Source organism: Antechinus flavipes, chromosome 6 (assembly GCF_016432865.1).
Source record: "Antechinus flavipes isolate AdamAnt ecotype Samford, QLD, Australia chromosome 6, AdamAnt_v2, whole genome shotgun sequence".
Classification (NCBI taxonomy): domain Eukaryota; kingdom Metazoa; phylum Chordata; class Mammalia; order Dasyuromorphia; family Dasyuridae; genus Antechinus; species Antechinus flavipes.
In genome coordinates this window covers 151280947-151293382 of record NC_067403.1, presented here as the reverse complement: position 1 = coordinate 151293382, position 12436 = coordinate 151280947, and the positions used below count along the sequence as shown (strand labels likewise).

The 12436-nt window shown below is 35.5% G+C and overlaps 1 protein-coding gene across 1 annotated transcript in view; it reads right to left on the bottom strand.

Annotated features, from left to right (window-relative positions):
- MTTP (microsomal triglyceride transfer protein) overlaps positions 1-12436 on the bottom strand; it is a 65387-nt gene that overhangs the window by 36747 nt on the left and 16204 nt on the right. The window contains exons 4-7 of the mRNA XM_051967507.1: positions 7039-7146; positions 2782-2898; positions 2277-2416; positions 1452-1602 (exon numbers count right to left, since the gene is read on the bottom strand). Of these exons, the coding sequence (XP_051823467.1) occupies positions 1452-1602; positions 2277-2416; positions 2782-2898; positions 7039-7146 (516 nt within the window). The remainder of the gene's footprint in view (positions 1-1451; positions 1603-2276; positions 2417-2781; positions 2899-7038; positions 7147-12436) is intronic.

Genomic DNA, 12436 nt, shown 5'->3' with positions numbered 1-12436 from the left:
AAATAGAACTCATATTTTGGCCAAAATGCATTCCTCCTCCAAGCTTCCTTCTTTTGGTCTGGGTATCTTCCATGAGTACTCCTTCTTCCTAACATCCTAACATCTAATCAGCTGATGAGTCACACTCATTTTCCTTTTTTTTTTTTTTTCTTTTTAATCTTGAAAATATTTTTAATTATATAACTTTTTATTGAGTACATATGCATGGATAATTTTTTACAACAATATGTCTTGCACTCCCTTCTGTTCCGAATTTTCCCTTCCCTCCCTCTACCCCCTCCCCTAGATGTCAGGCAGTCTTATACATGTTAAATATGTTATAGTACGTCCTAGATACAATATATGATCACACTCATTTTTCTCAGCATCTTTCCCATCTATCCATTTCTTTCACATTTCTATCAGAATCTTCACCTTATATTTGCATGATTATAATTCTCTCCTAGTTGGTCTCAAGAACTACTGAACTGATATTTCTGAAATATACATATGATCATGTCACCCCTCAACAATATTTAATGTCAACCTTCCCACCCCTATTATTTCTAGGAAAAACTACAACCCTTCAGCCTGATATTTAAAGACTCCCATAATCAGATTCCCATTTGCTTTTTGAATCTTATTTCATATGAGTAACTTTCATATATTTCTCATTATAGTCAAACTGGCCTATTGGCTGTTCCTATCTATTCTATCTTCCACCTTTGGGACTTTGCATATCTGGAATACATTCCATCCTTATCTACCTGACTTTCTTTAAAGAACAAATGATCTGTTATTTAAAAAGAGCAGACTATTGCCACCTTTTCCATGAGATAGTTCCTGATTCCGTCAGTTTTAAGCACTTTCTTCCTCCTAAAATTATTATGTATATAGCTTATATCTCTAGTGGACAAAATGCTATTTTCAGACCCAGGAAAATCTAAATTCAAGTTTCATCTCTGAAACATACTGGCAACTCCCTAAGAGATGGATTCTTAATTTTTTTGGTGTAGTAGACCTCTTGAGCAGTCTGGTAAAACTTACGGACTCCTTCTCAGAATGATGTTTTTAAATGCATAAAATAAAATGCCCAGGATTACAAAGAAAACCAATTATACAAACATAAATATATAATTTTCTTCCCATCCAAGTTAACAGATCAGGTCTATGAACCCTGGGTTAAGAATCTCTTCTTTAAGACTGCAGAGAAGGCACTGACTGATATTCATAGTGAAAGTTTCCCTAACCAGCAATTCTCTGCACTACTAAAATGACAGGTCCAGTCTCTGGTCCTAGATCATATTCTGTGTGTACACTGTACAAGCTCAGTCCCCCCAGTTGAATGTAAGTTCATAGTACAGTGTGAAGCATTCAGCATATGCTTAATAAATGTTTATGGAATTGAACAGAAGCCAAGTGAGTGGTCGTCATTCCACTCTATAGCAGCAGGAAGAGCCATGAGAACTTACAGAAGGACACCGCTTGCATTCTTTCTGGAAGAGTTGTCCAATCAGGGGCATGGGTGCGTATTTGGAATCCACAGCCTTAACCACAGCATCAACTTTTTTTCCAGGCATCAATCCTGGGCCTGCTGCTGTTGTCTTTAGCTCCAGTTTCTGCCTGTAAAACAACCAAAGAAAAAAGATCTCATGATCAGCATTCACATCCAAGCAAGTAGGAAGAGAATGTCAAATAATGCAAGGGAAATATTTCAACATTAATGGCTGAGATTTCTCATTTCTTAACTAAACTCTAATAATGATCTGCTATCTTCTATGAGCCAGTAGCATGGGAACTGTTACTGAACCCAATCTAAAAATCAAAATAAGATATAAATATAGGTTCAAGATGTTGTAATAAAATAGACCAGAGAATATATCTGACATGCTCCTTTTATAAATAATTTCTTCTCTTTCTTCTTTTATAATTGTACTTGTGATTTTATAGAAATAGGAAATTCTCAGGGGAGTTTTTTTATACATTCAGAGAAGCATCTGCTCTGCCAAGAAGGGAGCAGCCCATCACTATAAAATTAAAGGATGTGTCCAAGAAGGACCCAGCACCTGCTGATTCTAACACCAGTTGTTAACCAAGCCAGGCTTCTTCTGGAGTCCTTTCCTTTTTTCAGTATAAGACACGTTCACAATCAAATAACAGAAATGTATAAGGTTCTTGTTTATTTTAGTTTTATTTTGCTTTAGCTTTTATATTTTAAAAAATTGTGCTAGTCAGGAGAAATGAACTGAAGAGAACAATATATTTGTTTTAATTAAAATTTCAAATATTTATCTTACCGAGATATTATTTTGCCTGTAGCCATTCTTTGGAAATTGAGAGCAAAACCATAGGTCTCTTCTGCCAGAACTGCTGTGACAAAACTGTCTTCTATTTTATAAGTGGTTAGAGATACTGCTTTGGAACTGATCCCTAAAACCTGCGGCAGGGAAACAGAGGGGGAAAAAGGAGAGAAAAAGCACTTATAAGAACAACAACAACAAGATCCAGTTATTTATTTCTGGATCAAGTTAAGAAAACAAAGTAACCATCCATTTAACTTGTATGGTAGGCATATCTACAATGGAGTCTCTATTTAACTAAAGACTCAAAATATACTTGTTTATTCTCTAACTTCTTTTTTCATACTTATTATGTCAAATCAATATCAAATGAGATGATATTTGTGAAGTGTTTAGCACATGCCTGGCATGTAGGAGATGATTCATAAATGCTTGCTCCTTTTCCATTTCTTCCCAAACAACAACTTTTTAGAAACTCTGAAATAAGAGGTCTTGTTCATACCTTGTTTTGAGTGGCAAATCCAGGCCTTTCAATTTTGCAGGTATCCAGGGCCTTAATTTTGGTTACTTTATCTTGATGGGCTTGATAGGTCACTTTACAATTCCCAGAAATGTCCACCTAAATTTTTTTAAAAAGAGGAAACATAATTTGGAATGAACTCATTTATTATTTGATTCTAAGAGAAAGGCCTTAAGAAAGGTCACCCTTACTACTAGGCAATTATAATTTTTTCCTAGGTCACTTGCAATGGGAGGAGGAAATGGAAATACATTTCTTCTAGCACATCATTATTTTTCCTGTGCCTTCCAGTTAAATTTTACCACAACTCCACAAGCAACTCAGGAACCACAAAATGTATTTCCTTGATATTCTTTGATATCTGCCAATAACGGGACTTAGGAAAATGGGCTTGCTATGGGTAGAACTTTGCTTTGATGTCACCTTCTGATATCTCAGATTGTTGGAAGGATGGGAGTACAGGCTTGAAGGGTTTTATTACAAGATTTTAATGATCATCCCAAATTTTTTTGTATTTGTTTGAATCTTGATTTGTATCTAGGTTCTATCTTAACTTAGTTGAGTTATCTTGGCTGGGCCTCTAATAGCTTTCTTTGTCTGAATATATTTCTCCTCTATATAATGGATCTATCTGAAATGTGGTCAGTATGATGGCCAGACAAAGTTCTAGTACTTTCAGTTACTAACTTTTGGAAATTGACTGGATCTTCTGGTTCTGTTTTCTCATTTGCAACATGAACGTGGAAAGCTGAATCTGGAACTTGAACCTTGGCTTTCTCATCTGTTCTCTGTGTGACTTTAGACAAGCCACATTGTATTTCTAGACCTCAGTTTTCTCAGCTGTCAAATTAGAGGGATTGCATTAAATGAACTCTCAAGTTTCATTCAGTTCTAGAGCTTCACTTGGAACCAGGGCATCTAATCAACTGAACTTCTTGACTCTTCTCTCTTCTAGTCCTGGTAACAGACATGTATATTTCTATCAAAATTAAATTATGCTACCCAGACAATTTCCACTTTACAATGTACTTCGTTCTCCTGGGTTTTACCAGGATAAAGCAGTCCTAATCAAGGGTCTGTCTGTGTAACTGCTTTCATTGAATGTCTTAAGTTCCTACAGGGATGTTGTTGTATCAAAAGAAATAAATTAAGGAATAGTTTCAGAGAAATCCTAGAAAATATGTATGGACCAATATAGAGTAAAGGAGCAGAACCAAGAGAACAATGTATACAATATCAACAGCACTGTAATGACAAACAACTTCAAAAAACTTTTGGAGGTGTCTGTGACAGCAGCAGTAGCAGATTTGGGAGCTCTTAGTCCAGAGATGGTAAGGGGATTAACGAATGGATCAGAAAGATATTACAGAGGAATCTTGCTGGCCTTGAGTTGAACTGGTACTAACTGGCCACTTTCTTACCTACAGACACTCTCAGTCACAATTCCAAGGTGCAGAGGAACACAAGGGAGTAAGGGGTTCTGGACATAGTTCTAAGGCAAAAAGGAGCACTAGCATTGGTGGTTGCAGGAGATCAGGAACTTTTCCTGGTTAAAGACCAGAGCACAGACCAGGAGGCCAGTGACATCTCTTTCCAGATCACATTACTTTGGAAGCACTGAAAACCTGAAGATCCCTAGAACTAGTTCTAAAAACAGCAGCATGAAAAAGCTTGAAGTCTGGAACAGTATCTTCCTACTACCCAGCCCCAAAATGAATAGTCAAGAAATAGGCTGGAGAAATGGAAACAAAAAGAATTTAACTATTAAAAATACTGTGGTGGTAGGGAAGACCAAAAAACAAAAAGTCTCAAAGAAAAAAAAAACCTAACTGGACAGAAGTCCTACAATAATTCTTAGGAAAGTTAAAGAAACAAATAAGAATGATAGAGGTAAAAATAGGAAAATAAAATGATGCAAAAAAAAAATATGAAACAAGAACTAACATCTTGGTTTTTTAAAAAAAGAAGCACAAAAACACTCAAGAAAATATCATCTTAAAAAGCCAAATGAAAAAGGAAGAACAAAAGCTCACTGAAAATATTTCCTTAAAAATTAGAATTGGTCTAGGGAGTAGCTAGATGATGTAGTGGATAGAGTACCATCCCTGAAGTCAAGAAGATCTGAGTTCAAATCTGACCTCAGACTCTTACTAGCTGTGTGACCTTGGTGTAATTTAACCCCAAATGCCTTAGAAAAAAAATTTAGAATTGGTCAAATAGAAATTAATGACTCCATGATATATCAAACAATAAAACAAGATCAAAAGAATGAAAAAATATGAAATAGTACACTGTAAAACTAAGTGACCTAGAAAACAGATTAAGGAGAAATGATGTAAGAATTATTTGACTCTCCAAAAGCCATGATGAAAAAAAAAAAAAAAAAAAGAATCTAGACATCATATGACAAGAATTATCAAGGAAAACTGCCTGTTACCCTTGGACCAGAAATAAAAATCAAAGGAAGTCAGTGGTCATCTCCTGGACAAGATCTCAAAATGAAAACGTCCAGGAATAATATAGTCAAATTCCAGAGCTCCCAATCAAGCAAAAAAATATTGGAAGGAGCCAGGAAGAAACAATTCAAGTATTTCAGGCATAGTCAGAATCACATAAAATTTAGCAACTTCTAAAAAACTTGAGGAAAAACAGGATAAAAAAGAGAGAAGGATAGACAGAAGAAAATAAATAGTTTAATAACATCACCCATGAAACCAAAGTAGATAGCAAAACAGATTAGAAACTAGAATGCAAAAATATGTTGTTTAGAAGAGACACACTTGAAACAGAAAGATACACAGAGTTAAAATAAGGGGTTGGAGCAGAACTGATTGTGCTTCAGCTGAAGTAAAAAAGGGCAAATGTAGAATTATGATCTCTGACAAAGCAAAAGCAAAAACAAACGTAAAAGGGATGATCAGGAAAACTACATTTTACTAAAAGATACAGATAATGAAATAATATAAAAAATTTGTAGCAAATATCTCTGATTAAGACTTCATTTCTCAAATATATAGGGAACTGAGTGAAGTTCATAAAATTAAGTGTCATTACCCAATTGATAAATGGTCAAAGACTATAAACAGGCAGTTTTCAGAAGAAGAAATCAAAGCTACCTCTAATTATGTGAAAAAAAGCTCTCAATCACTAATGATTTGAGAAATGCAAATTAAAACAACTCTGAGGTACCACCTCACACCTATCAGAAATAACAAATGATAGAGGTGATGAAGGAAAATAAGTATACTAACAAATAGTGGCACAGTAGTAAAATTGTTCCATTATTCCAAAGAACAATTTGTAACTATAACCAAAGGCTATAAAACTGTATATGCCCTTTGATCCAGTAATACTATTACTTGGTCTGTACTACAATTAATTCAAAGAAAAAGGAAAAAATATTTATATCAGCTTTTTTTATGATGGCAAAAATATGAATATTGAGGATATGATCATCAGTTGAGCAGTAGCTAGACAAGACATGGCATAGGATTGTGACAGAGTACCATTGTACTATAAGAAATGACAAGAAAGAGAATTGTTGGAAGACCTACATGAACTGATGCAAAGCATAGTGAACAGAAACAGAAAGTCACTGTATCCAGTAACAGCAATTTTGTAATGATGATCGACAGTGAAACACTTAGATGCTTTGAAAGGATTCATGATGAAAAATGCTAGCCTCCTCTGAGTGTAAATTGAAATATAATTTTTTACTTTATTTTTCTTCCCTTTTTGTGATATGGCTAATATAGAAGTATGTTTTACATGATTTCATGTGTACAATTGAAATTATATTGTTTGCCTATTCAATGACTGTGGGAGGTGTGAGAGGAAGAAATAAAATTTGAAACTAAAATATTAAAAATAAATATATAACTATAGAAATAAAATAAAAGACTTTGAAATTCTGCTCAGTGAAATGACCAACCCAAATCCTAAAGGACTGATGATGAAACATGCTATCTACCTCTCAACAGAAAGATTAAGAATTTAAGAGGCAGAATAAAACGTACATTTTTAGATGTAGTCAATGGGAGAATCTGTTTAGTTTAAAATTAAATACACATTTATTATGAGAGTTTTGAGGTTTTTTCCCTGATGGAATTACATAGTAGGGAGCTTGTTCATTGAAAAAAAATTAAATTATAACTTAGGGCATCAGTTTTTTGTTTGTTTTTTTTTAATTACTGAATGAGAAGTTATAGCTGTTTCGTGATAACCCGCTATAGTTCAAACCTCGTTGGTGGTTCCAGAGGTTAACTGCATCTGAAACAGGCTGGCCAGTCCTCTCTTGAGATTTTGAACACCAACTGGTTCACTTGGATATGAGTAGTAGTTTGTAACCTAGGTAATAGAAACAATACAAAAGAAAGACAAGCATTATCAATCAGACATCATTAAATCAATGGCAGAGAAATTCAGATTCTTTCCCTTAGTATATGTTATTCTAGTACCGAGCCTTTAAATTTTTTGAAGAGTTTCACTGAAAGGGGAAATGCTGAGAGTTAAGGACTTTTCTAGAGTGAGAACAAGTACTGTTGTAGGCTATTTTCCTTCTTTGCTATAAACCCTAGACATATTTAAAGTGACTGTCTAGAAGATCAATCTCTGAGACCCAATGATTGGCCCCAATCTATTCAAAATATATTATCATCCCACTGTATTAAATGAAGAAGTTTTAGGAAAGCTTAAAAGCCTTGAGTCATTCTGTGAAGTAGTAACACCAAATATCCCTTTCCCAGTGGCAGAGCATCTGAATATTAACTAATAACCAATCACCAATTACACTAAAATGCTTCTTTCTCACTACTTCCCATTAGCAAGAATCAGTACCAGATTCAGTCTCCTTCCCTACAATTCCTGGACATGCTTAACCCTGATAAGAACCCTATAAAAACCTAGAATTTTGTTGGTGTGGATGCTTCATTTCTTTGAGGGCCTCAGAAAGTGTGCCCAATTCCACTTAGAGCATCAACAGATCTTTTTCATCCTCACTGACTATCCTTTATCATAAGTTTGACTTCCAATAAGGCCAATTTGCTAGACTGTCATGCTGCTAGTTCTAACATGCATACAAGGTATAAACAAAGGCACAATTAGACAAATGCATTTAGGGAAAAGGATGGAACAAGACACACATATACATTAATAAATATCACCTAATTTAATTTGATAGTATTCATATAGAAATACCTTATCCTTTCTCATCCCTTTTTACCTAATGTAAACTGTGGCTTCAGAAAGTGAAGGAAAAAGTTGAACAATTATCCAAAGAATTGAAAATTCACACAATTAGCAGAAGAAATGTATAACTTTGCTTGAGCGTATAGGATCTTTTCCCCTTCCCATTCTCATGAATACCTCAAGGTTCTACTTCTCTTTGTCTAAGAGGATCTAAGCTTATTAACAAGTTTACTAATAAAATGAACATTAAAATGGTAATCTTTCTTAGTCTCTGCGGTGGTTGAACCCATGCATGTCAGGTTAGTGTTTGTTCCAGTTAAAAGGGAATTGGAACAATGATCTCAGTGTCTGAAAATGCCAAGTTTCTCAAACAAATTCTCAAACAAATCACTGGCAAACAAACTATCAGCATGAAATATGAGTTTTCTCGTGCGTTATATCATAAACCAGGTCTTTTCCATTTTTCAACAGCATGACCGGCATGTATTCAAATCTCCCAAATCAAGGTAGGTTAGGATAATTTCCAGGAATAAAGTGAATCTAAAGTCTACTACCACTGCACCTGTGTTAAGAAATACACCATGATTGATTTCTCACATGATAGAGTGCAGATTATGACTGATTATGAGATCACTGGTTTGGCCTACTTTCTAGATGTCTCAAAGGGCAGGTATTAGGATCTGGTAGGAAAAAATCCTGGAGTATTATTATTTTATAATACAATCTTCCAACCCACAAAAAAAAAATGCCTTATATTTTTATGTAGATAACCTTACATTAATTGTAATCTGAATCTCTGATTCATTCTTAGGATAACTATCGTTTGCTGATTTTAAGGCAGATATTTTGATGGCCCTTAGAGAGTGTTAACATCTCCAACATATAAACAAGGTGGCCATAGGCCTTATTTCTTGTTACATGGTGTACAAGCAAGATTTTTCCCCCCTGAGGCAATTGGTGTTAAGAGACTTGCACAGGGTCACACAGCTAGAAAGAGTTAAGTGTCTGAGACCAGATTTAAAGTCAGGTCCTCCTAACTTCAGGGCTGGTGTACCTAGCTGCCCCTCAGAGCCAAGATTTTTTAGGTTTGCATGCCTAGATTTTAAATCAAATATTAAACTTTCAGGGTCATTTTGGCATTATTAGGGAGGAGTCAAGAATCATACTAATTTTGACTTGAATCCCTCTCTAGTAAAAACTTGTTTTATACATAAAGTTTCTCAAAAATTTCTAAGAGTTAAATTTTTGAAACACTTTACCTATATACCTACATATACAAATATATTTGCATGTGTAAGTAAAAAAGTATATTCTTTTTAATGCCTCTCCATATAAAATGTATTATATAGAATGTAAAGACTTATTTTTGTCTTTGTATTCCCAGTGCTTTACACAGTGTCTGGCATACAACAGGTGCTTAATAGATGCTTATTAATTAAGTGTAACATCTACAATATGCTCTTCTTTTATGCTCACTGATAGATTCTAGATTTGATTTTTATCTAGGTGATTTCAGAAGACATTTAATGGTGACTTTTTTCTCAAATTAGATAATGATGGAGAGGCTGCTTGCTCATTGGCTCTGGAGTCAGAAGAGCAAGGCTTAAATCACAATCCTGATCCTTACTGTTTGGGTTATCTGGGTAGAGATTGGGGGTCCCCTTCAACTCCCTAAGCATTAGATTCTTCATCTACAAAATAATGGGCCAGACAGGAAGGGCTTTAGAGGTGCTTTCAGTTCTAAATCAAGAATCCTATGTTTGAGGTGAATTTTAAGGGAGAATTTATGTTTCTTTCTATTCTTAATACCAACTTCTATTATTCAAGTGAAACTGGCAAAATGTGGAAGCTCGACTGATACTTGGATTTTGCTTCTCTATGGCAGAATTATGGGAACACAGGTTTAGACTTAAGAAGATTTTAGAAAACATTTGTCCAACTTTCACACTTTGCAGAAGAGAAAATTGAGGCCTAGAGAGATTAAGGGTTTGCTTGGGGCTAAGGATTAGAGTTGGGATTTGAACCCCGCTTTTTCCTAATTCAAAATCAGTGTTCTTTCTAATTGCTGGTGGATAGGCACACAGTTCTATCTCAGCAGCTGTCAGTCAGCAGCCTGCATTACTGTAGTCAAATGAAGGTCACAATTTCACAACAGGAGGTGAATATGTTCAATCATACTCTGACCATGAAGGATGACTTCATTCTATTTTGAAAAGGGCACTGGCCATGTAAAAGCCTAGAATGGTTACCTGAAAATATTCCCCTAAAGTCTAAATGTCTAAAGATCATCAGGGGCACATTGTTACTAACTGCAAATAGGGGGAGGGAGAGAAAGTATCTACAGATGGGAAGAAGGACTGAGAGGAAGATTTCAGGCTATAATCTGATTGGAAATAAACATTTCACTGAACTCAGTGGGAATTGTTTATAGGCTTTCCCCAGGAACAACATGCCTCTACGAAGATTCTCTAAGCTTATCTTTAAGGAGAACAAAAATCAAATCTGCATCTTCAAAAACTCCTACTAGCTAAGAAAAATTTCTCAAAATAATAATAACAGGGAGGAGCCTAGCAAACATGAATCAGTTCTCCCATCCATTAGAATGGGGGAGGGAGGTGCTGCTAAAGTAAAGAAGGAGGGGGAAGGGGAATGGGGAAGCTTTTTAAGTAAGAGGCAAAAATGGGGCAGGAAGCAGAAAAACTCAAAAGAAACTGAAGTCCTAGTATATCTTCATATTTACATGATAATTCATCATGACATAGTAAAAGGAGATTTGTGCTCAAATCTGGATTTATGCCCTATTTCTGATATACACAGGTTCTGCCATTCTGGGTAACTCAGTGTGTTCTATCAGTGGTGTCCCAATTTAAACAGAAGTATATCCTTGCAAGCTGAACATTGTCTCATGAAGCCACAAATTAAGACTATCTGTATTGTATTACATTTCTATTCCTTTTAATAAACATTTCCCAATATAAGTTAATCTGATTGAACAAGTATACAGGTTGGGAGTTTGACACCTCTGCTCTAGACAACTCTCTATAAGAGGAGAGGTGACAACCAGCACTGAAAGAGGGAGTATCCTCACCTGGAATTCCCTATCCTAGTGAAATCTCAGCTACTATCTCATTTCCTCCCTCCACCTCCATTGCCTCTCTAGAAAATCTCTTCTGTTTGTAGCTAGCACAACATTAGCATATTATATATACTTAGATAAGCTTCTGTGATGACCTATTACCTCCAGCATTGAATATAAAAGACTGTGGGTGATTTTTAAAATCGTTCCTAATCTCCTCATACCTTCCTGCCCTCCATCTACCCGTATAATCCAGTGACATTGACCTTTTGCTGATTCTCACATGACTCTCACATCTTTGAAATACACTCCCTTTTCATCTCTGCTTTTTGGATTCTCAGTTAAATTCACACCTTTTGACAAAAGCCTTCTCAATCCCTCTTATGTCTGGTGTTTTACCTCTAAGATTATTTCTCATTTACTCTGCCTCTAGATAATTTGTACAAAATTGTTTGCAGGATGTCTTCTCCATTAGACTTGGAACTCCATGAGAGCAGGGTCTATCTTTGGCCTTTCTTTGTATCCATAGCACTACTTAATGAGTGATTGTTGATTTGACTTGACCCTGACACTTTAGGGGCCCAGTGCAGGTACCCAGGTTATGCTGAGAGTTTTTAAAAAATATACAACATATGTCGCAGCAAGAGACTGAATTTTCATTAAAACAAAATGAACTAGGCAACTCTGTCTGACTTCATCAGTGGTAGGTGATAAAATGAGATAGCCAGTTTCCAGAGTGGATTAGCTTGAGATGAAAAATTGATTGTTATTCAATAGATTTATTTGATCATGACAGATAATTAGAAGACATTACATCAAAATCAGATCAATTTTGAGACTTAGGCTGCATGACCTAAGCTTTATTTGCACTTGGTCATATTGCTCACAGGATAAAGAATGATGGATCAGAAATTCAATCTGTTCTGGAAGCCCAATCCTGGGATGATGAACATCAAAGCCTGATGAGCCAGGACTGAAATTATCACAGTGTCCAAGAGTTAAGAAGCAGCCCCAGGGAATTGTAAACCTTTTTTTTTTTTTTTTTTGGTTTGCCTCTGAGGAGCTGGGATTTTTGCTAAACTACTGTCATATTCACATTAAAATGAGATGTCCAAGCAAGAATTCTTGAGAATGCTGACATGGCTAAAACATGGCTTCAACATCTCATTTCCTCCATAATTATTGCATTATATGCCTAAAAGATACTATTGTGTACTTTAACCTGGGGAAGAAACTTCCCTGAAAGATTCTGAGTTGCTGAAATAATGATGTGGCAAGCACATTGCAGCCTTTGACCTGCATGGGCCGATCTATTTTTGTGAGTAACAAAAGACTTTGCTCTGAGGTGACACTTGGGAGCCATTAAGATTATAA